Source organism: Hyperolius riggenbachi, chromosome 2, assembly GCF_040937935.1.
Source record: "Hyperolius riggenbachi isolate aHypRig1 chromosome 2, aHypRig1.pri, whole genome shotgun sequence".
NCBI classification, from domain to species: Eukaryota; Metazoa; Chordata; class Amphibia; order Anura; family Hyperoliidae; genus Hyperolius; species Hyperolius riggenbachi.
In genome coordinates this window covers 571,231,513-571,256,485 of record NC_090647.1, presented here as the reverse complement: position 1 = coordinate 571,256,485, position 24,973 = coordinate 571,231,513, and the positions used below count along the sequence as shown (strand labels likewise).

General features: G+C 56.8%; 1 protein-coding gene across 2 annotated transcripts in view; it reads left to right on the top strand.

Moving 5' to 3' along the window:
• The window catches only part of LOC137547437 (vang-like protein 1), an 85,904-nt gene that overhangs the window by 48,723 nt on the left and 12,208 nt on the right, over nucleotides 1-24,973 (top strand). For both annotated transcript variants that reach the window (XM_068271024.1, XM_068271023.1), the window contains exons 6-7: nucleotides 723-822; nucleotides 24,410-24,635. In XM_068271024.1, coding sequence (XP_068127125.1) covers nucleotides 723-822; nucleotides 24,410-24,635 — 326 coding nt within the window. The remainder of the gene's footprint in view (nucleotides 1-722; nucleotides 823-24,409; nucleotides 24,636-24,973) is intronic.

The window sequence follows — 24,973 nt, the reverse complement described above, 5'->3', positions numbered from 1 at the left end:
ATTTAGTCTAGAGAAAAGACGCCTTAGAGGGGATCTAATTAACATGTATAAATACATCAGAGGGCAATATAATAGCTTGGCGGATGAGCTTTTTGTCCCTAGGCCTTTCAAAGGACTAGAGGACATAATCTGCACATGGAGGAAAAACGTTTTAGCCATTTATTTAGGAAAGGGTTCTTTACAGTAAGAGTGATTAAGATGTGGAATGCATTGCCACAGGAAGTCGTTATGGCAAACTCTATACCTGCATTTAAAGGGGGCTTAGATGCTTTCCTTGCGTTGAAAGACATCCATGGCTACAATTACTAGGTTATGCCTAATGATGTTGATCCAGGGATTTTATCTGATTGCCATCTGGAGTCGGGAAGGAATTTTTCCCTTTTGGGGCTAATTGGACCATGCCTTGTGGGGTTTTTTTCGCCTTCCTCTGGATCAACAGGGATATGTGAGGGAGCAGGCTGGAGTTGTACTTTGTACTGGTTGAACTCGATGGACGTATGTCTTTTTTCAACCAAAATAACTATGTAACTATGTAACTATAGTATGTGTGACTAGGGGTGTGATGGGGTGTGATCAGGGGTGTGGCAGGGGCGTGGCTTAAGTGTCCCTTTTTCTCATCTCAAAAAGTTGGGAGGTATGAGTGTAATGTGCTGCAGAAGATGTCAGTGCTAAATAAATACATAATAATAATAGTAATAATAATGTTTCTACTTTTGCTGCAGGCAACACAACCAGCCAATCACAGCTGAACTCCTCCCTCTACAAAGACAGATACTACGAAGATATTGAATATGACCGCAAAATTCGGCGCCGTCGTGCCAGGTGATGTATATCTGCCCTCCATGCATAACACATTGCTCTATAGAATTACATGTATACAGTGGGATCTGAACGTTGTCTGAATACCGTTTTGGACTTACAATGAAATACAGTGGGGATGCTAAAGTTTGGGCAACCTTGTTAATCATCATGATTTTCCTGTATAAATCGTTGGTTGTTACGATAAGAAATGTCGGTTAAATATATCATATAGGAGACACACACAGTGATATTTGAGAAGTGAAATGAAGGTTATTGGATTTACAGAAAGTTCACAATAATTGTTTAAACAAAATTAGGCAGGTGCATAAATTTGGGCACTACAAAAAAGAAATGAAATCAATATTTAGTAGATCCTTCTTCTGCAGAAATTACAACCGCTAAACGCTTCCTGTAGGTTCCAATGAGAGTCTGGATTCTGGTTGAAGGCATTTTGGACCATTCCTCTTTACAAAACATCTCTAGTCCATTCAGGTTTGATGGCTTCCGAGCATGGACAGCTCTCTGTAACTCACACCACAGATTTTCAATTATATTCAGGTCTGGGGACTGAGATGGCCATTCCAGGACATTGTACTTGTTCCTCTGCATGAATGCCTTAGTGGATTTTGAGCAGTGTTTAGGGTTGTTGTCTTGTTGAAAGATCCAGCCCCGGCGCAGCTTCAGCTTTGTCACCGATTCCTGGACATTGGTCTCCAGAATCTGCTGATACTGAGTGGAATCCATGTGTCCCTCAATTTTGACAAGATTCCCAGTCCCTGCACTGGCCAAACAGCCCCACAGCCATTCCTCACAGTGTAACGGCTGGTGAGGAAAGCCCATCCTCCCCGGCAACCACAGTGTAACGGCTGGTGAAGAAAGCCCGTCCTCCCCGGCAACCACAGTGTAACGGCTGGTGAGGAAAGCCCATCCTCCCCGGCAACCACAGTGTAACGGCTGATGAGGAAAGCCCGTCCTCCTCGGCAACCACAGTGTAACGGCTGGTAAGGAAAGCCCATCCTCCTCGGCAACCACAGTCTAACAGCTGGTGAGGGAAGCCCGTCCTCCCCGGCAACCACAGTGTAACGGCTGGAGTGGAAAGCCCGTCCTCCCCGGCAACCACAGTGTAACAGCTGGTGAGGAAAGCCCGTCCTCCCCGGCAACCACAGTGTAATGGCTGGTGAGGAAAGCCCGTCCTCCCCGGCAACCACAGTGTAACAGCTGGTGAGGGAAGCCCGTCCTCCCCGGCAACCACAGTGTAACAGCTGGTGAGGAAAGCCTGTCCTCCCCGGCAACCACAGTGTAACGGCTGGTGAGGAAAGCCTGTCCTCCCCGGCAACCACAGTGTAACAGCTGGTGAGGAAAGCCCGTCCTCCCCGGCAACCACAGTGTAACGGCTGGTGAGGAAAGCCTGTCCTCCCCGGCAACCACAGTGTAACAGCTGGTGAGGAAAGCCCGTCCTCCCCGGCAACCACAGTGTAACGGCTGGTGAGGAAAGCCCGTCCTCCCCGGCAACCACAGTGTAACGGCTGGTGAGGAAAGCCTGTCCTCCCCAGGAACCACAGTGTAACGGCTGGTGAGGGAAGCCCCTCCTCCCCAGGAACCACAGTGTAACGGCTGGTAAGGAAAGCCTGTCCTCCTCGGCAACCACAGTGTAATGGCTGGTAAGGAAAGCCCGTCCTCCCCGGCAACCACAGTGTAATGGCTGGTGAGGGAAGCCCGTCCTCCCCGGCAACCACAGTGTAACAGCTGGTGAGAAAAGCCCGTCCTCTCCGGCAACCACAGTGTAACGGCTGGTGAGGGAAGCCCGTCCTCCCCGGCAACCACAGTGTAACGGCTGGTGAGGGAAGCCCGTCCTCCCCGGCAACCACAGTGTAACGGCTGGTAAGGAAAGCCCGTCCTCCTCGGCAACCACAGTGTAATGGCTGGTGAGGAAAGCCCATCCTCCCCGGCAACCACAGTGTAACGGCTGGTGAGGGAAGCCCATCCTCCCCGGCAACCACAGTGTAACGGCTGGTGAGGAAAGACCGTCCTCCCCGGCAACCACAGTGTAACGGCTGGTGAGGAAAGCCCGTCCTCCCCGGCAACCACAGTGTAACGGCTGGTGAGGGAAGCCCGTCCTCCTCGGCAACCACAGTGTAAAAGCTGGTGAGGAAAGCCTGTCCTCCCCGGCAACCACAGTGTAACGGCTGGTGAGGGAAGCCCGTCCTCCCCGGCAACCACAGTGTAACGGCTGGTGAGGGAAGCCCGTCCTTCCCGGCAACCACAGTGTAACAGCTGGTGAGGAAAGCCCGTCCTCCCCGGCAACCACAGTGTAACGGCTGGTGAGGGAAGCCCGTCCTCACCGGCAACCAAAGTGTAACAGCTGGTGAGGAAAGCCCGTCCTCCCAGGCAACCACGGTGTAACGGCTGGTGAGGAAAGCCTGTCCTCCCCGGCAACCACAGTGTAACGGCTGGTAAGGAAAGCCTATCCTTCCCGGCAACCACAGTGCAACAGCTGGTGAGGAAAGCCTGTCCTCCCCGGCAACCACAGTGTAACGGCTGGTAAGGAAAGCCTGTCCTTCCCGGCAACCACAGTGTAACAGCTGGTGAGGAAAGCCTGTCCTCCCCGGCAACCACAGTGTAACAGCTGGTGAGGGAAGCCCATCCTCCCCGGCAACCACAGTGTAACATCTGGTGAGGAAAGCCTGTCCTCCCCGGCAACCACAGTGTAACAGCTGGTGAGGGAAGCCCATCCTCCCCGGCAACCACAGTGTAACGGCTGGTAAGGAAAGCCTGTCCTTCCCGGCAACCACAGTGTAACAGCTGGTGAGGAAAGCCTGTCCTCCCCGGCAACCACAGTGTAACGACTTGTGAGGGAAGCCCGTCCTCCCGGGCAACCACAGCGTAACAGCTGGTGAGGGAAGCCCGTCCTCCCCGGCAACCACAGTGTAACGGCTGGTGAGGGAAGCCCGTCCTCCCCGGCAACCACAGTGTAACGGCTGGTGAGGAATGCCCGTCCTCCCCGGCAACCACAGTGTAACGGCTGGTGAGGAAAGCCCATCCTCCCCGGCAACCACAGTGTAACGGCTGGTGAGGGAAGCCCGTCCTTCCCGGCAACCACAGTGTAACAGCTGGTGAGGAAAGCCCGTCCTCCCCGGCAACCACAGTGTAACGGCTGGTGAGGGAAGCCCGTCCTCACCGGCAACCAAAGTGTAACAGCTGGTGAGGAAAGCCCGTCCTCCCCGGCAACCACGGTGTAACGGCTGGTGAGGAAAGCCTGTCCTCCCCGGCAACCACAGTGTAACGGCTGGTAAGGAAAGCCTGTCCTTCCCGGCAACCACAGTGCAACAGCTGGTGAGGAAAGCCTGTCCTCCCCGGCAACCACAGTGTAACGGCTGGTAAGGAAAGCCTGTCCTTCCCGGCAACCACAGTGTAACAGCTGGTGAGGAAAGCCTGTCCTCCCCGGCAACCACAGTGTAACAGCTGGTGAGGGAAGCCCATCCTCCCCGGCAACCACAGTGTAACGGCTGGTAAGGAAAGCCTGTCCTTCCCGGCAACCACAGTGTAACAGCTGGTGAGGAAAGCCTGTCCTCCCCGGCAACCACAGTGTAACGGCTGGTGATGAAAGCCTGTCCTCCCCGGCAACCACAGTGTAACGACTTGTGAGGGAAGCCCGTCCTCCCGGGCAACCACAGCGTAACAGCTGGTGAGGGAAGCCCGTCCTCCCCGGCAACCACAGTGTAACGGCTGGTGAGGGAAGCCCGTCCTCCCCGGCAACCACAGTGTAACGGCTGGTGAGGAATGCCCGTCCTCCCCGGCAACCACAGTGTAACGGCTGGTGAGGAAAGCCCATCCTCCCCGGCAACCACAGTGTAACGGCTGGAGAGGGAAGCCCGTCCTCCCCGGCAACCACAGTGTGACAGCTGGTGAGGGAAGCCCGTCCTCCCCGGCAACCACAGTGTAACAGCTGGTGAGGGAAGCCCGTCCTCCCCGGCAACCACAGTGTAACGGCTGGTGAGGAAAGCCTGTCCTCCCCGGCAACCACAGTGTAACGGCTGGTGAGGAAAGCCAGTCCTCCCCGGCAACCACAGTGTAACAGCTGGTGAGGGAAGCCCATCCTCCCCGGCAACCACAGTGTAACAGCTGGTGAGGAAAGCCCGTCCTCCCCGGCAACCACAGTGTAACAGCTGGTGAGGAAAGCCTGTCCTCCCCGGCAACCACAGTGTAACAGCTGGTGAGGGAAGCCTGTCCTCCCCGGCAACCACAGTGTAACGGCTGGTGAGGAAAGCCTGTCCTCCCCGGCAACCACAGTGTAACAGCTGGTGAGGGAAGCCTGTCCTCCCCGGCAACCACAGTGTAACACCTGGTGAGGGAAGCCTGTCCTCCCCGGCAACCACAGTGTAACGGCTGGTGAGGAAAGCCCGTCCTCCCCGGCAACCACAGTGTAACGGCTGGTGAGGGAAGCCCATCCTCCCCGGCAACCACAGTGTAACAGCTGGTGAGGAAAGCCCGTCCTCCCCGGCAACCACAGTGTAACAGCTGGTGAGGAATGCCCGTCCTCCCCGGCAACCACAGTGTAACGGCTGGTGAGGAATGCCCGTCCTCCCCGGCAACCACAGTGTAACGGCTGGTGAGGGAAGCCCATCCTCCCCGGCAACCTCAGTGTAACGGCTGGTGAGGAAAGCCTGTCCTCCCCGGCAAACACAGTGTAACAGCTGGTGAGGAAAGCCCGTCCTCCCCGGCAACCACAGTGTAACAGCTGGTGAGGAAAGCCAGTCCTACCCGGCAACCACAGTGTAACAGCTGGTGAGGGAAGCCCGTCCTCCGCGGCAACCACAGTGTAACGGCTGGTGAGGAAAGCCTGTCCTCCCCGGCAACCACAGTGTAACGGCTGGTGAGGAAAGCCTGTCCTCCCCGGCAACCACAGTGTAACGCCTGGTAAGGAAAGCCCGTCCTCCCCGGCAACCACAGTGTAACAGATGGTGAGGGAAGCCCGTCCTCCCCGGCAACCACAGTGTAACGGCTGGAGAGGAAAGCCCGTCCTCCCCGGCAACCACAGTGTAACAGCTGGTGAGGAAAGCCTGTCCTCCCAGGCAACCACAGTGTAAAAGCTGGTGAGGAAAGCCTGTCCTCCCCGGCAACCACAGTGTAATGGCTGGTGAGGGAAGCCTGTCCTCCCCGGCAACCACAGTGTAACGGCTGGTAAGGAAAGCCTGTCCTTCCCGGCAACCACAGTGTAACGGCTGGTAAGGAAAGCCTGTCCTTCCCGGCAACCACAGTGTAACAGCTGGTGAGGAAAGCCTGTCCTCCCCGGCAACCACAGTGTAACAGCTGGTGAGGGAAGCCCATCCTCCCCGGCAACCACAGTGTAACGGCTGGTAAGGAAAGCCTGTCCTTCCCGGCAACCACAGTGTAACGACTTGTGAGGGAAGCCCGTCCTCCCCGGCAACCACAGCGTAACAGCTGGTGAGGGAAGCCCGTCCTCCCCGGCAACCACAGTGTAACGGCTGGTGAGGGAAGCCCGTCCTCCCCGGCAACCACAGTGTAACGGCTGGTGAGGAATGCCCGTCCTCCCCGGCAACCACAGTGTAACGGCTGGTGAGGAATGCCCGTCCTCCCCGGCAACCACAGTGTAACGGCTGGAGAGGGAAGCCCGTCCTCCCCGGCAACCACAGCGTAACAGCTGGTGAGGAAAGCCTGTCTTCCCCGGCAACCACAGTGTAATGGCTGGTGAGGGAGGCCCGTCCTCCCCGGCAACCACAGTGTAACGGCTGGTGAGGGAAGCCCATCCTCCCCGGCAACCACAGTGTAACAGCTGGTGAGGGAAGCCCGTCCTCCCCGGCAACCACAGTGTAACGGCTGGTGAGGGAAGCCCGTCCTCCCCGGCAACCACAGTGTAACAGCTGGTGAGGAAAGCCTGTCCTCCCCGGCAACCACAGTGTAACGGCTGGTGAGGAAAGCCCGTCCTCCCCGGCAACCACAGTGTAACAGCTGGTGAGGGAAGCCCGTCCTCCCCGGCAACCACAGTGTAACAGCTGGTGAGGGAAGCCCATCCTCCCCGGCAACCACAGTGTAACAGCTGGTGAGGGAAGCCTGTCCTCCCCGGCAACCACAGTGTAAAAGCTGGTGAGGTAAGCCCATCCTCCCCGGCAACCACAGTGTAACGGCTGGTGAGGGAAGCCCGTCCTCCCCGGCAACCACAGTGTAACAGCTGGTGAGGAAGCCCGTCCTCCCCGGCAACCAGAGTGTAACGACTGGTGAGGAAAGCCCGTCCTCCCCGGCCATCACAGTGTAACAGCTGGTGAGGAAGCCCGTCCTCCCCGGCAACCACAGTGTAACAGCTGGTGAGGGAAGCCCGTCCTCCCCGGCAACCACAGTATAACGGCTGGTGAGGGAGGCCCGTCCTCCCCGGCAACCACAGTGTAATGGCTGGTGAGGGAAGCCTGTCCTCCCCGGCAACCACAGTGTAACGGCTGGTGAGGAAAGCCCGTCCTCCCCGGCAACCACAGTGTAACGGCTGGTGAGGAATGCCCGTCCTCCCCGGCAACCACAGTGTAACGGCTGGTGAGGGAAGCCCGTCCTCCCCGGCAACCACAGTGTAACGGCTGGTGAGGGAAGCCCATCCTCCCCGGCAACCACAGTGTAACGGCTGGTGAGGGAAGCCCTTCCTCACCGGCAACCACAGTGTAATGGCTGGTGAGGGAAGCCCGTCCTCCCCGGCACCCACAGTGTAACAGCTGGTGAGGGAAGCCCGTCCTCCCCGGCAACCACAGTGTAACAGCTGGTGAGGGAAACCCGTCCTCCCCGGCAACCACAGTGTAACAGCTGGTGAGGGAAGCCCGTCCTCCCCGGCAACCACAGTGTAACGGCTGGTGAGGAAAGCCAGTCCTCCCCGGCAACCACAGTGTAACGGCTGGTGAGGAATGCCCGTCCTCCCCGGCAACCACAGTGTAACGGCTGGTGAGGGAAGCCCGTCCTCCCCGGCAACCACAATGTAACGGCTGGTGAGGGAAGCCCATCCTCCCCGGCAACCACAGTGTAACGGCTGGTGAGGGAAGCCCTTCCTCACCGGCAACCACAGTGTAATGGCTGGTGAGGGAAGCCTGTCCTCCCCTGCAACCACAGTGTAACGGCTGGAGAGGAAAGCCCGTCCTCCCCGACAACCACAGTGTAACAGCTGGTGAGGGAAGCCTGTCCTCCCCTGCAACCACAATGTAACGGCTGGTGAGGGAAGCCCGTCCTCCCCGGCAACCACAGTGTAACAGCTGGTGAGGGAAGCCCGTCCTCCCCGGCAACCACAGTGTAACGGCTGGTGAGGGAAGCCCGTCCTCCCCGGCAACCACAGTGTAACGGCTGGTGAGGAAAGCCCATCCTCCCCGGCAACCACAGTGTAACGGCTGGTGAGGAATGCCCGTCCTCCCCGGCAACCACAGTGTAACAGCTGGTGAGGGAAGCCTGTCCTCCCCGGCAACCACAGTGTAACAGCTGGTGAGGAAAGCCCGTCCTCCCCGACAACCACAGTGTAACAGCTGGTGAGGGAAGCCCGTCCTCCCCGGCAACCACAGTGTAACAGCTGGTGAAGGAAGCCCGTCCTCCCCGGCAACCACAGTGTAACGGCTGGTGAGGAAAGCCCATCCTCCCCAGCAACCACAGTGTAACAGCTGGTGAGGAAAGCCTGTCCTCCCCGGCAACCTCAGTGTAACAGCTGGTGAGGGAAGCGGTCCTCCCCGGCAACCACAGTGTAACAGCTGGTGAGGGAAGCCCGTCCTCCCCGGCAACCACAGTGTAACGATTGGTGAGGAATGCCCGTCCTTCCCGGCAACCTCAGTGTAACGGCTGGTGAGGGAAGCCTGTCCTCCCCGACAACCACAGTGTAACGGCTGGTGAGGGAAGCCCGTCCTCCCCGGCAACCACAGTGTAATAGCTGGTGAGGAAAGCCCGTCCTCCCCGACAACCACAGTGTAACAGCTGGTGGGGGAAGCCCGTCCTCCCCGGCAACCACAGTGTAATAGCTGGTGAGGAAAGCCCGTCCTCCCCGGCAACCACAGTGTAACAGCTGGTGAGGGAAGCCCGTCCTCCCCGGCAACTACAGTGTAACGGCTGGTGAGGAATGCCCGTCCTCCCCGGCAACCTCAGTGTAACGGCTGGTGAGGGAAGCCCGTCCTCCCCGGCAACCACAGTGTAACAGCTGGTGAGGGAAGCCTGTCCTCCCCGGCAACCACAGTGTAACAGCTGGTGAGGGAAGCCCTTCCTCCCCGGCAACCACAGTGTAACGGCTGGTGAGGGAAGCCTGTTCTCCTCGGCAACCACAGTGTAATGGCTGGTGAGGGAAGCCCGTCCTTCCCGGCAACCACAGTGTAATGGCTGGTGAGGGAAGCCTGTCCTCCCCAGCAACCACAGTGTAACGGCTGGTGATGAAAGCCCGTCCTCCCCGGCAACCACAGTGTAACGGCTGGTGATGAAAGCCCGTCCTCCCCGGCAACCACAGTGTAACGGCTGGTGATGAAAGCCCGTCCTCCCCGGCAACCACAGTGTAACGGCTGGTGAGGAAAGCCTATCCTCCCCGGCAACCACAGTGTAACAGCTGGTGAGGAAAGCCTGTCCTCCCCGGCAACCACAGTGTAACAGCTGGTGAGGAAAGCCTGTCCTCCCCGGCAACCACAGTGTAACGGCTGGTGAGGAAAGCCAGTCCTCCCTGGCAACCACAGTGTAACAGCTGGTGAGGAAAGCCCGTCCTCCCCGGCAACCACAGTGTAACAGCTGGTGAGGAAAGCCCGTCCTCCCCGGCAACCACAGTGTAACAGCTGGTGAGGGAAGCCTGTCCTCCCCGGCAACCACAGTGTAACGGCTGGTGAGGAAAGCCTGTCCTCCCCGGCAACCACAGTGTAACAGCTGGTGAGGGAAGCCCGTCCTCCCCGGCAACCACAGTGTAACAGCTGGTGAGGGAAGCCCGTCCTCCCCGGCAACCACAGTGTAACGGCTGGTGAGGGAAGCCCGTCCTCCCCGGCAACCACAGTGTAACGGCTGGTGAGGAAAGCCCGTCCTCCCCGGCAACCACAGTGTAACGGCTGGTGAGGAATGCCCGTCCTCCCCGGCAACCACAGTGTAACAGCTGGTGAGGGAAGCCTGTCCTCCCCGGCAACCACAGTGTAACGGCTGGTGAGGAAAGCCCGTCCTCCCCGACAACCACAGTGTAACAGCTGGTGAGGGAAGCCCGTCCTCCCCGGCAACCACAGTGTAACAGCTGGTGAGGGAAGCCCGTCCTCCCCGGCAACCACAGTGTAACGGCTGGTGAGGAAAGCCCATCCTCCCCGGCAACCACAGTGTAACAGCTGGTGAGGAAAGCCTGTCCTCCCCGGCAACCTCAGTGTAACAGCTGGTGAGGGAAGCGGTCCTCCCCGGCAACCACAGTGTAACAGCTGGTGAGGGAAGCCCGTCCTCCCCGGCAACCACAGTGTATCGGCTGGTGAGGAATGCCCGTCCTTCCCGGCAACCTCAGTGTAACGGCTGGTGAGGGAAGCCTGTCCTCCCCGACAACCACAGTGTAACGGCTGGTGAGGGAAGCCCGTCCTCCCCGGCAACCACAGTGTAATAGCTGGTGAGGAAAGCCCGTCCTCCCCGACAACCACAGTGTAACAGCTGGTGAGGGAAGCCCGTCCTCCCCGGCAACCACAGTGTAATAGCTGGTGAGGAAAGCCCGTCCTCCCCGGCAACCACAGTGTAACAGCTGGTGAGGGAAGCCCGTCCTCCCCGGCAACCACAGTGTAACGGCTGGTGAGGAATGCCCGTCCTCCCCGGCAACCTCAGTGTAACGGCTGGTGAGGGAAGCCCGTCCTCCCCGGCAACCACAGTGTAACAGCTGGTGAGGGAAGCCTGTCCTCCCCGGCAACCACAGTGTAACAGCTGGTGAGGGAAGCCCGTCCTCCCCGGCAACCACAGTGTAACGGCTGGTGAGGGAAGCCTGTTCTCCTCGGCAACCACAGTGTAATGGCTGGTGAGGGAAGCCCGTCCTTCCCGGCAACCACAGTGTAATGGCTGGTGAGGGAAGCCTGTCCTCCCCAGCAACCACAGTGTAACGGCTGGTGATGAAAGCCCGTCCTCCCCGGCAACCACAGTGTAACGGCTGGTGATGAAAGCCCGTCCTCCCCGGCAACCACAGTGTAACGGCTGGTGATGAAAGCCCGTCCTCCCCGGCAACCACAGTGTAACGGCTGGTGAGGAAAGCCTGTCCTCCCCGGCAACCACAGTGTAACAGCTGGTGAGGAAAGCCTGTCCTCCCCGGCAACCACAGTGTAACAGCTGGTGAGGAAAGCCTGTCCTCCCCGGCAACCACAGTGTAACGGCTGGTGAGGAAAGCCAGTCCTCCCCGGCAACCACAGTGTAACAGCTGGTGAGGAAAGCCCGTCCTCCCCGCAACCACAGTGTAACAGCTGGTGAGGAAAGCCCGTCCTCCCCGGCAACCACAGTGTAACAGCTGGTGAGGAAAGCCCGTCCTCCCCGGCAACCACAGTGTAACAGCTGGTGAGGAAAGCCCGTCCTCCCCGGCAACCACAGTGTAACAGCTGGTGAGGGAAGCCTGTCCTCCCCGGCAACCACAGTGTAACGGCTGGTGAGGAAAGCCTGTCCTCCCCGGCAACCACAGTGTAACAGCTGGTGAGGAAAGCCCGTCCTCCCCGACAACCACAGTGTAACAGCTGGTGAGGGAAGCCCCTCCTCCCCGGCAACCACAGTGTAACAGCTGGTGAGGGAAGCCCGTCCTCCCCGGCAACCACAGTGTAACGGCTGGTGAGGAAAGCCCGTCCTCCCCGGCAACCACAGTGTAACGGCTAATGAGGGAAGCCCGTCCTCCCCGGCAACCACAGTGTAACGGCTGGTGAGGAAAGCCCATCCTCCCCAGCAACCACAGTGTAACAGCTGGTGAGGAAAGCCTGTCCTCCCCGGCAACCACAGTGTAACGGCTGGTGAGGGAAGCGGTCCTCCCCGGCAACCTCAGTGTAACAGCTGGTGAGGGAAACGGTCCTCCCCGGCAACCACAGTGTAACAGCTGGTGAGGGAAGCCTGTCCTCCCCGGCAACCACAGTGTAACGGCTGGTGAGGGAAGCCTGTCCTCCCCGGCAACCACAGTGTAACGGCTGGTGAGGAATGCCCGTCCTCCCCGGCAACCACAGTGTAACGGCTGGAGGGGGAAGCCCGTCCTCCCCGGCAACCACAGCGTAACAGCTGGTGAGGAAAGCCTGTCCTCCCCGGCAACCACAGTGTAATGGCTGGTGAGGGAGGCCCGTCCTCCCCGGCAACCACAGTGTAACGGCTGGTGAGGGAAGCCCATCCTCCCCGGCAACCACAGTGTAACAGCTGGTGAGGGAAGCCCGTCCTCCCCGGCAACCACAGTGTAACGGCTGGTGAGGGAAGCCCGTCCTCCCCGGCAACCACAGTGTAACAGCTGGTGAGGAAAGCCTGTCCTCCCCGGCAACCACAGTGTAACGGCTGGTGAGGAAAGCCCGTCCTCCCCGGCAACCACAGTGTAACGGCTGGTGAGGGAAGCCCGTCCTCCCCGGCAACCACAGTGTAACAGCTGGTGAGGGAAGCCCATCCTCCCCGGCTACCACAGTGTAACAGCTGGTGAGGGAAGCCTGTCCTCCCCGGCAACCACAGTGTAACAGCTGGTGAGGTAAGCCCATCCTCCCCGGCAACCACAGTGTAACGACTGGTGAGGAAAGCCCGTCCTCCCCGGCAACCACAGTGTAACGGCTGGTGAGGGAAGCCCGTCCTCCCCGGCAACCACAGTGTAACAGCTGGTGAGGAAGCCCGTCCTCCCCGGCAACCACAGTGTAACGACTGGTGAGGAAAGCCCGTCCTCCCCGGCCACCACAGTGTAACGGCTGGTGAGGGAAGCCCGTCCTCCCCGGCAACCACAGTGTAACAGCTGGTGAGGAAGCCCGTCCTCCCCGGCAACCACAGTGTAACAGCTGGTGAGGGAAGCCCGTCCTCCCCGGCAACCACAGTATAACGGCTGGTGAGGGAGGCCCGTCCTCCCCGGCAACCACAGTGTAACGGCTGGTGAGGGAAGTCTGTCCTCACCGGCAACCACAGTGTAATGGCTGGTGAGGGAAGCCCGTCCTCCCCGGCAACCACAGTGTAACGGCTGGAGAGGAAAGCCCGTCCTCCCCGACAACCACAGTGTAACAGCTGGTGAGGGAAGCCCGTCCTCCCCGGCAACCACAGTGTAACAGCTGGTAAGGGAAGCCCGTCCTCCCCGGCAACCACAGTGTAACGGCTGGTGAGGAATGCCCGTCCTCCCCGGCAACCACAGTGTAACGGCTGGTGAGGGAAGCCCGTCCTCCCCGGCAACCACAGTGTAACGGCTGGTGAGGGAAGCCCATCCTCCCCGGCAACCACAGTGTAACGTCTGGTGAGGGAAGCCCTTCCTCACCGGCAACCACAGTGTAATGGCTGGTGAGGGAAGCCTGTCCTCCCCTGCAACCACAGTGTAACGGTTGGAGAGGAAAGCCCGTCCTCCCCGACAACCACAGTGTAACAGCTGGTGAGGGAAGCCCGTCCTCCCCGGCAACCACAGTGTAACAGCTGGTGAGAGAAGCTTGTCCTCCCCGGCAACCACAGTGTAACGGCTGGTGAGGGAAGCCCGTCCTCCCCGGCAACCACAGTGTAACAGCTGGTGAGGAAAGCCCGTTCTCCCCAGCAACCACAGTGTAACGGCTGGTGAGGGAAGCCCGTCCTCCCCGGCAACCACAGTGTAACGGCTGGTGAGGAAAGCCCGTCCTCCCCGGCAACCACAGTGTAACGGCTGGTGAGGATTGCCCGTCATCCCCGGCAACCACAGTGTAACAGCTGGTGAGGGAAGCCTGTCCTCCCCGGCAACCACAGTGTAACAGCTGGTGAGGAAAGCCCGTCCTCCCCGACAACCACAGTGTAACAGCTGGTGAGGGAAGCCCGTCCTCCCCGGCAACCACAGTGTAACAGCTGGTGAGGGAAGCCCGTCCTCCCCGGCAACCACAGTGTAACGGCTGGTGAGGAAAGCCCGTCCTCCCCGGCAACCACAGTGTAACGGCTGGTGAGGGAAGCCCGTCCTCCCCGGCAACCACAGTGTAACGGCTGGTGAGGAAAGCCCATCCTCCCCAGCAACCACATTGTAACAGCTGGTGAGGAAAGCCTGTCCTCCCCGGCAACCACAGTGTAACGGCTGGTGAGGGAAGCGGTCCTCCCCGGCAACCTCAGTGTGACAGCTGGTGAGGGAAGCGGTCCTCCCCGGCAACCACAGTGTGACAGCTGGTGAGGGAAGCCTGTCCTCCCCGGCAACCACAGTGTAACGGCTGGTGAGGGAAGCCTGTCCTCCCCGGCAACCACAGTGTAACAGCTGGTGAGGGAAGCCCGTCCTCCCCGGCAACCACAGTGTAACGGCTGGTGAGGAATGCCCGTCCTCCCCGGCAACCTCAGTGTAACGGCTGGTGAGGGAAGCCTGTCCTCCCCGACAACCACAGTGTAACGGCTGGTGAGGGAAGCCCGTCCTCCCCGGCAACCACAGTGTAATAGCTGGTGAGGAAAGCCCGTCCTCCCCGACAACCACAGTGTAACGGCTGGTGAGGGAAGCCCATCCTCCCCGGCAACCACAGTGTAACGGCTGGTGAGGAAAGCCCGTCCTCCCCGGCAACAAACAGTGTAACGGCTGGTGAGGAAAGCCCGTCCTCCCCGACAACCACAGTGTAATGGCTGGTGAGGAAAGCCTGTCCTCCCCGGCAACCACAGTGTAACGGCTGGTGAGGAAAGCCCATCCTCCCCGACAACCACAGTGTAACGGCTGGTGAGGGAAGCCTGTCCTCCCCAGCAACCTCAGTGTAACGGCTGGTGAGGGAAGTCCGTCCTCCCCGGCAACCACAGTGTAACAGCTGGTGAGGAAAGCCCGTCCTCCCCGGCAACCACAGTGTAACGGCTGGTGAGGAAAGCCTGTCCTCCCCGGCAACCACAGTATAACAGCTGGTGAGGGAAGCCCGTCCTCAGTCGGGTTCCTGGGTCTTCGTCAATGTAGGTCGTTCTCCAGGAAAAGAAAAAGGGGTGTAAGGGTTCCAAGGAACCAACATACACGGCCAACTCCCCAAGCAGAGGGGGCCGGTGTGGGATATTACTGGGAGGGAGGAGACGCCCCAAGATGTGATGTGTGGAATGGATAATGTCAGCTGGATAAAACATACATAAATAGGCTTACCTCTAAAAGAAGGGGGTAGCCTAAATAAACTAATAACATTTTAAATAGAAACCAGACTCTTGAATGATAATGTGTTTCGTGAATCGCAGTCCGCTTCCTCAGATCAAATAACAAAAGTATCTAAAACAATTAAAAAAAATGTTATCCAGCTGACATTATCCCTTCCACAAATCACATCTTCTGACTCCTCCTCCCTCCCAGTAACCTGTGACAGCTGTAACATCACCGCTCCTGATTCCACATTCCTCTATCCTACTCCATAGCTAGTCAGGAAAACAGACCCGTCATAAAATCATTACTTTCCAGCCAACCTGGCTTATACATTCTCTGATATGTTTCCAAAGGATGTCGATAAAGAGAGGCCAGAGAACTTCAGATCCCCTCCTAATATCCTAGGTGGCCAGAGCTACATTCCTCCATGTATCCTGACAGTGGGAATGCCTTATAATTAAGCTAAGAAACAAATATTCTTCTTATTAAATGACCAGCCTTTCTGTAGATGCCAGCCATGTCAGAACTAGCAGATGTGCACTGAACCCAATCTCAAGGTGTTTAAGCCAAAAAGCATTTGCCTACCACTTACTGCAACAGAGATACGGTTTCCTCAGAAATAAAATATGATCATTCATATGTGTTTGGTCTTTGGGAGCAGCAGAGGACACAAGGAACACACAGGTCTCATGCTCCACATTATGTGTTCAACTGACACAGAGATACAGTATGATCACTTCAGATATTTTATATCTTTTTTTCCCTCTAATGAGAGGGGAGGAAACCAAATCACGGGGAAGAAACTGCCCATCTCTGATTACCATCTCCACCCTCCAGCAGATAAAGGGTTATATTGCTGGACACACCGGCTGCCCATCTCTGATTACCATCTCCACCCTCCAGCAGATAAAGGGTTATATTGCTGGACACACAGGCTGTCCATCTCTGATTACCATCTCCACCCTCCAGCAGATAAAGGGTTATATTGCTGGACACACCGGCTGCCCCTCTCTGATTACCATCTCCACCCTCCAGCAGATAAAGGGTTATATTGCTGGACACACAGGCTGTCCATCTCTGATTACCATCTCCACCCTCCAGCAGATAAAGGGTTATATTGCTGGACACACCGGCTGCCCATCTCTGATTACCATCTCCACCCTCCAGCAGAGAGAGGGTTACATTGCTGGACACACAGGCTGTCCATCTCTGATTACCATCTCCACCCTCCAGCAGATAAAGGGTTATATTGCTGGCCACACAGGCTGTCCATCTCTGATTACCATATCCACCCTCCAGCAGAGAGGGTTATATTGCTGGACACACCGGCTGCCCATCTCTGATTACCATCTCCACCCTCCAGCAGAGAGAGGGTTATATTGCTGGACACACAGGCTGCCCATCTCTGATTACCATCTCCACCCTCCAGCAGAGAAAGGGTTATATTGCTGGACACCCAGGCTGCCCATCTCTGATTACCATCTCCACCCTCCAGCAGATAAAGGGTTATATTGCTGGACACACAGGCTGCCCATCTCTGATTACCATCTCCACCCTCCAGCAGAGAGGGTTATATTGCTGGTCACACAGGCTGCCCATCTCTGATTACCATCTCCACCCTCCAGCAGATAAAGGGTTATATTGCTGGACACACAGGCTGCCCATCTCTGATTACCATATCCACCCTCCAGCAGAGAGGGTTACATTGCTGGACACACCGGCTGCCCATCTCTGATTACCATCTCCACCCTCCAGCAGAGAGGGTTATATTGCTGGACACACAGGCTGCCCCTCTCTGATTACCATCTCTACCCTCCAGCAGAGAGGGTTATATTGCTAGACACACAGGCTGCCCCTCTCTGATTACCATCTCTACCCTCCAGCAGAGAAAGGGTTATATTGCTGGACACACAGGCTGCCCCTCTCTGATTACCATCTCTACCCTCCAGCAGAGAAAGGGTTACATTGCTGGACACACAGGCTGCCCATCTCTGATTACCATCTCCACCCTCCAGCAGAGAGAGGGTTATATTGCTGGACACACAGGCTGCCCATCTCTGATTACCATCTCCACCCTCCAGCAGAGAGAGGGTTATATTGCTGGACACACAGTCTGCCCATCTCTGATTACCATCTCCACCCTCCAGCGCAGAGAGGGTTATATTGCTGGATACACAGACTGCCCATCTCTGATTACCATCTCTACCCTCCAGCAGAGAAAGGGTTATATTGCTGGACACACAGGCTGCCCCTCTCTGATTACCATCTCTACCCTCCAGCAGAGAAAGGGTTACATTGCTGGACACACAGGCTGCCCATCTCTGATTACCATCTCCACCCTCCAGCAGAGAGAGGGTTATATTGCTGGACACACAGGCTGCCCATCTCTGATTACCATCTCCACCCTCCAGCAGAGAGAGGGTTATATTGCTGGACACACAGTCTGCCCATCTCTGATTACCATCTCCACCCTCCAGCGCAGAGAGGGTTATATTGCTGGACACACAGGCTGCCCATCTCTGATTACCATCTCTACCCTCCAGCACAGAGAGGGTTACACTGCTGGGCACACAGGCTGCCCATCTCTGATTACCATCTCCACCCTCCAGCAGATAAAGGGTTATATTGCTGGACACACCGGCTGCCCATCTCTGATTACCATCTCCACCCTCCAGTGGAGAAAGGGTTATATTGCTGGACACACCGGCTGCCCATCTCTGATTACCATCTCCACCCTCCAGCAGATAAAGGGTTATATTGCTGGACACACCGGCTGCCCATCTCTGATTACCATCTCCACCCTCCATCAGAGAGGGTTACATTGCTGGACACACAGGCTGCCCATCTCTGATTACCATCTCCACCCTCCAGCACAGAGAGGGTTACATTGCTGGACACACAGGCTGCCCATCTCTGATTACCATCTCCACCCTCCAGCAGAGAGAGGGTTATATTGCTGGACACACAGGCTGCCCATCTCTGATTACCATCTCCACCCTCCAGCGCAGAGAGGGTTATATTGCTGGACACACAGGCTGCCCCTCTCTGATTACCATCTCCACCCTCCAGCAGAGAAAGGGTTATATTGCTGAACACACAGGCTGCCCCTCTCTGATTACCATATCCACCCTCCAGCAGAGAGAGGGTTATATTGCTGGACACACAGGCTGCCCATCTCTGATTACCATCTCCACCCTCCAGCAGAGAGAGTTATATTGCTGGACACACAGGCTGCCCCTCTCTGATTACCATCTCCACCCCCCCAGCAGAGGAAGGGTTATATTGCTGGGCACACAGACTGCCCCTCTCTGATTACCATCTCCATCCTCCAGCAGAGAGGGTTATATTGCTGGACACACCGGCTGCCCATCTCTGATTACCATCTCCACCCTCCAGCAGAGAGGGTTATATTGCTTGCCACACAGACTGCCCATCTCTGATTACCATCTCCACCCCCCAGCAACACAAAACACAAAAGGCAAGGCCATGCCTGGCTACTAATCCTTAAGCAGTGGCTGGATGGTGTAATGGTTAAGGGCTCTGCCTCTGACACAGGAGACCAGGGTTTGAATCTCGTCTCTGTCTGTTCAGTAAGCCAGCACCTATTCAGTAGGAGACCTTAGGCAAGTCTTCCTAATGCTGCTACTGCCTATAGAGCGTGCGCTAGTGGCTGCAGCTCTGGCGCTTTGAGTCCGCCAGGAGAAAAGCGTGATATAAATGTTATTTGTCTTGTCTAATTTTTCTTTTGGATTGAGCATAAATGGTACATGCTAGGCTAGCTTCAGCTAGTAGTGTTGGTGGTATAATGGATATGTTAGTTACCTACCATACACTGAGACCTGGGTTCAATCCCCAGCCACGGTATGTAAGCTGGCTTTTGAAATACTGTAATTCCCTGGCAGATGAGACCCTCCTCCCTCCGGTAGGAGGGAATAGGTAGAAGGATAGAAGGGAGGGAGGTGGGAGGAGAAGCCTACAAGAGGCTAATTAAACTCTCCCTAGCAGAGTGTGTGTAGCAGCTGTCCCTTAACTAATTAGTGTAGGCAGACGAGTGAGTCAAATGGCTCAAGGACCTTGCCTTGTATAAGGGGGGGTGGGGCTACAAGAGTGAGTGTAGTCTGATTGGCAACAATATGCCTGCTGACTGTGATGTAGAGGGTCAAAGTTTTGCTCAATAGAGCATTATGGGGCGAATCAAACTTCCGGGAATGTTCACTTTTGGCAGGAGAACGCGAACCACTGAAGTTCGCCAGGAACCGTTCGGGACATCTCTATTGATAAACTGCTCAGACATTTTACCCAGATATTTTCTGTTATCATTTTATGCATTATTTCCTATAAAATAAACAATTAAAAAATGGTTTGTCTAAGTGCTTGTTCTGAATAGCTTTGCAAAGAGTCCCGCTTTTCTGAAGACAACTAACTGGTTTTATTGATATTGTTATATTTTGTTGAATTAACCTCGTTTCCTACAGGACTAGCTAGAGTTGGATTTGCGTATTCACACGCTAATGTGAATTGGTGGCAGCTACCTGATCCCTGATACAGATTGTACATACAATCAGAATTGTATCATGTGTGGAGTCACCAACCAATCCAAAAAGTTTCTTTGCCTGCAGTGCTGACTGCCTCCAGGATTCTCTCAGGGTCTGAGGCTGAATGGTAAACTGCGGCAACAGGAATTGGAGGGTGACGTCACAGCATCCTGATCCTGGGTGTCCTGACTTCCTGATCCCGGGTGTCATGGCTTCCAGATCCCAGGTGTCATGACTTCCTGATCCCGGGTGTCATGGCTTCCTGATCCTGGGTGTCATGGCTTCCTGATCCCGGGTGTCTTGGTTTCCTGATCCCAGGTGTCATGGCTTCCAGATCCCGGGTGTCATGGCTTCCTGATCCCGAGTGTCATGGCTTCCTGATCCCGGGTGTCATGGCTTCCTGATCCCGGGTGTCATGGCTTCCAGATCCCGGGTGTCATGGCTTCCTGATTTCGGGTGTCATGGCTTCCTGATACCGGGTGTCATGGCTTCCAGATCCCGGGTGTCATGGCTTCCAGATCCCGGGTGTCATGGCTTCCAGATCCCGGGTGTCATGGCTTCCTGATCCCGGGTGTCATGGCTTCCAGATCCCGGGTGTCATGGCTTCCTGATCCCAGGTGTCATGGCTTCCAGATCCCGGGTGTCATGGCTTCCTGATCCCGGGTGTCATGGCTTCCTGATCCCGGGTGTCATGGCTTCCTGATCCCGGGTGTCATGGCTTCCTGATCCCGGGTGTCATGGCTTCCTGATTTCGGGTGTCATGGCTTCCTGATACCGGGTGTCATGGCTTCCAGATCCCGGGTGTCATGGCTTCCAGATCCCGGGTGTCATGGCTTCCAGATCCCGGGTGTCATGGCTTCCTGATCCCGGGTGTCATGGCTTCCAGATCCCGGGTGTCATGGCTTCCTGATCCCGGGTGTCATGGCTTCCTGATCCCGGGTGTCATGGCTTCCTGATCCCGGGTGTCATGGCTTCCTGATCCCGGCTGTCATGACTTCCTGATCCCGGGTGTCATGGCTTCCAGATCCCGGGTGTCATGGCTTCCAGATCCCGGGTGTCATGGCTTCCAGATCCCGGGTGTCATGGCTTTCTGTAGAGTGACCATATTTTTGTGGGTCCAACCTGGGGCGGGGGGGGGGGGGGGCGGCGCGCGCAGCGCGCCGCGGCGAAAAGTGGGGAGTGAGGAGCACGCAGCGGCGAAGACTGGGGGAGGGGGGCTGCGCGCCGCGCCGAAAAATGGGCGTGGCCATGACATTGTATGGGCGGAGCTAACGTAATGATGTAACAGCGAGGCATAAGAAAGCAGTGTTTACGCCATGATGTGGACAAACGAGACTTTGTATCATGGGTGTGCAGAAACTGTGTGATGCTAATAGTATACCGTAACCACAAAGCAGCAAACATAGCCATCTATGACCATTAAATAATAAATGCAGTAACAGTTACCCCGGACACCAGAAAATAAACGCAATAGGCAACATGTCAGTATAAAATAAATGCAATGCGGGCAAACATGTCAGTACAAAATAAACGCAATGCGGGCAACATGTCAGTACAAAATAAACGCACTGCGGGCAAACATTTCACCAGAAAAGAAACGCACTGCGGCCAAACATTTCACCAGAAAAGAAACGCACTGCAGCCAAACATTTCACCAGAAAAGAAACGCACTGCGGGCAAACATTTCACCAGAAAAGAAACGCACTGCGGCCAAACATTTCACCAGAAAAGAAACGCAATGCGGGCAAACATTTCGCCAGAAAAGAAACGCACTGCGGGCAAACATTTCGCCAGAAAAGAAACGCACTGCGGGCAAACATTTCACCAGAAAAGAAACGCACTGCGGCCAAACATTTCACCAGAAAAGAAACAATGCGGGCAAACATTTCACCTGGAAAAGAAACAATGCGGGCAAACATTTCACCAGAAAAGAAACAATGCGGGCAAACATTTCACCTGGAAAAGAAACAATGCGGGCAAACATTTCACCTGGAAAAGAAACAATGCGGGCAAACATTTCACCTGGAAAAGAAACAATGCGGGCAAACATTTCACCTGGAAAAGAAACAATGCGGGCAAACATTTCACCTGGAAAAGAAACAATGCGGGCAAACATTTCACCTGGAAAAGAAACAATGCGGGCAAACATTTCACCTGGAAAAGAAACAATGCGGGCAAACATTTCACCTGGAAAAGAAAGCATTTACTCACCTGGCAGAAGTGTCCGGCCTCTGGCGCGCTGCTCCGTCCCGGGACCGTCTTCCTCCTCCTGCTCTTCTCTCCCGCGCTGACAGGGCTACGGCAAGATGGCGCCCGAAGCCCTGTACTAGTGACACAAATAGGTCTCCAGTACAGGGCTTCGGCAGCCATCTTGCCGTAGCCCTGCTCGCCTGCCGGTGTCGGAAACAGACACCGGAAGAGGAGGCTGGAGCGGGGCTGCGGGCAATGAACTGGCACGGCGTCTATAGACGCCGCTGCCAGTTCATTGAGGAGAGAGTGGCCAGAGTCCCGAGGCCGGGACGTCCCGCTGCTGAAAGCGGGACGTTTCCCGGGACCTCATTAAGCCTGGGACAGCGGACCCCGAATCCGGGACGTGTCCCGGGCAATCCGGGACGTCTGGTCACTCTACTTTCTGATCCCGGGTGTCATGGCTTCCTGATCCCGGGTGTCATGGCTTCCTGATCCCGGGTGTCATGGCTTCCTGATCCCGGGTGTCATGGCTTCCGGATCCCGGGTGTCATGGCTTCCGGATCCCGGGTGTCATGGCTTCCGGATCCCGGGTGTCATGGCTTCCGGATCCCGGGTGTCATGGCTTCCGGATCCCGGGTGTCATGGCTTCCGGATCCCGGGTGTCATGGCTTCCTGATCCCGGGTGTCATGGCTTCCTGATCCCGTGTGTCATGGCTTCCTGATCCCGTGTGTCATGGCTTCCTGATCCCTTGTGTCATGGCTTCCTGATCCCGGGTGTCATGGCTTCCTGATCCCTGGTGTCATGGCTTCCTGATCCCTGGTGTCATGGCTTCCTGATCCCGGGTGTCATGGCTTCCTGATCCCGAGTGTCATGGCTTCCTGATCCCGGGTGTCATGGCTTCCTGATCCCGGGTGTCATGGCTTTCTGATCCCGGGTGTCATGGCTTCCTGATCCCGGGTGTCATGGCTTCCAGATCTTGGGTGTCATGGCTTCCTGATCCCGGGTGTCATGGCTTCCTGATCCCGGGTGTCATGGCTTCCTGATCCCGGGTGTCATGGCTTCCTGATCCCGGGTGTCATGGCTTCCTGATCCCGGGTGTCATGGCTTCCTGATCCCGGGTGTCATGGCTTCCAGATCCCGGGTGTCATGGCTTCCAGATCCCGGGTGTCATGGCTTCCAGATCCCGGGTGTCATGGCTTCCTGATCCCGGGTGTCATGGCTTCCTGATCCCAGGGGTCATGGATCCCGGGTGTCATGGCTTCCTGATCCCGCGTGTCATGGCTTCCTGATCCCGGGTGTCATGGCTTCCTGATCCCGGGTGTCATGGCTTCCTGATCCCGGGTGTCATGGCTTCCTGATCCCGGGTGTCATGGCTTCCTGATCCCGGGTGTCATGGCTTCCAGATCCCGGGTGTCATGGCTTCCTGATCCCGGGTGTCATGGCTTCCTTATCCCGGGTGTCATGGCTTCCTGATCCCGGGTGTCATGGCTTCCTGATCCCGGGTGTCATGGCTTCCTGATCCCGGGTGTCATGGCTTCCTGATCCCGGGTGTCATGGCTTCCTGATCCCGGGTGTCATGGCTTCCAGATCCCGGGTGTCATGGCTTCCTGATCCAGGGTGTCATGGCTTCCAGATCCCAGGGGTCATGGCTTCCTGATCCCAGGGGTCATGGCTTCCTGATCCCCGGTGTCATGGCTTCCTGATCCCCGGTGTCATGGCTTCCTGATCCCGGGTGACATGGCTTCCTGATCCCGGGTGACATGGCTTCCTGATCCCCGGTGTCATGGCTTCCTGATCCCGGGTGTCATGGCTTTCTGATCCCGGGTGACATGGCTTCCTGATCCCGGGTGTCATGGCTTCCAGATCCCGGGTGTCATGGCTTCCTGATCCCGAGTGTCATGGCTTCCTGATCCCGAGTGTCATGGCTTCCTGATCCCGAGTGTCATGGCTTCCTGATCCCGAGTGTCATGGCTTCCTGATCCCGAGTGTCATGGCTTCCTGATCCCGAGTGTCATGGCTTCCTGATCCCGGGTGTCTTGGCTTCCTGATCCCGGGTGTCTTGGCTTCCTGATCCCGGGTGTCTTGGCTTCCTGATCCCGGGTGTCATGGCTTCCAGATCCCGGGTGTCATGGCTTCCAGATCCCGGGTGTCATGGCTTCCTGATCCCGGGTGTCATGGCTTCCTGATTTCGGGTGTCTTGGCTTCCTGATCCCAGGTGTCATGTGATCCCTGTTGTCATGGCTTCCTGATCCTGGGTGTCATGTCTTCCTGATCCCGGGTGTCATGGCTTCCAGATCCCGGGTGTCATGGCTTCCTGATCCCGGGTGTCATGGCTTCCTGATCCCGGGTGTCTTGGCTTCCTGATCCCGGGTGTCTTGGCTTCCTGATCCCGAGTGTCATGGCTTCCTTCCCGGGTGTCTTGGCTTCCTGATCCCGGGTGTCTTGGCTTCCTGATCCCGGGTGTCTTGGCTTCCTGATCCCGGGTGTCATGGCTTCCTGATTTCGGGTGTCTTGGATTCCTGATCCAAGGTGTCATGTGATCCCTGTTGTCATGGCTTCCTGATCCTGGGTGTCAAGGCTTCCTTATGTAGATAGAGATACTACATCGTTGTTAGAGATTGGTGAGGTTTGGTTGTAGTGTGTATTGTGATTGGCTGTGTGCTGAGCACTGACACGTTTCCTGTACTCCCATAGGTTGGTGGTGGCTGTGCACAACGCCTTCTCTCAGGTCAGCCCGCCGGATGATGGTGGGAAGTCTTCACAGGTTTTGCCACCCAGAGAAGCAGCGCAGAGCGTCTTCCCGCTGATCGCCCAGAGCCTGCAGCGCTATCTGCGCTCAACACAGCAAGCCCACCTTTACAGCATGGAGGCCATCGTCCAACACCTGACCCAGTGCCTGACACACAGCATATCTGCACAGGTAATGGGGGCTACATACACACCCCATACATGCTTCTCCCATCTGTCCATCACACACCTGACCCTGTGCCTGACACACAGCGTATCTGCACAGGTAATGGGGCTACATACACACCCCATACATACAGCTCTCCTCTCCATCACACACCTGACCCAGTGCCTGACACACAGCATATCTGCACAGGTAATGGGGCTACATACACACCCCATACATGCAGCTCCCCTCTGTCCATCACACACCTGACCCAGTGCCTGACACACAGCGTATCTGCACAGGTAATGGGGGCTACATACACACCCCATACATACAGCTCCCTCTGTCCATCTCACACCTGACCC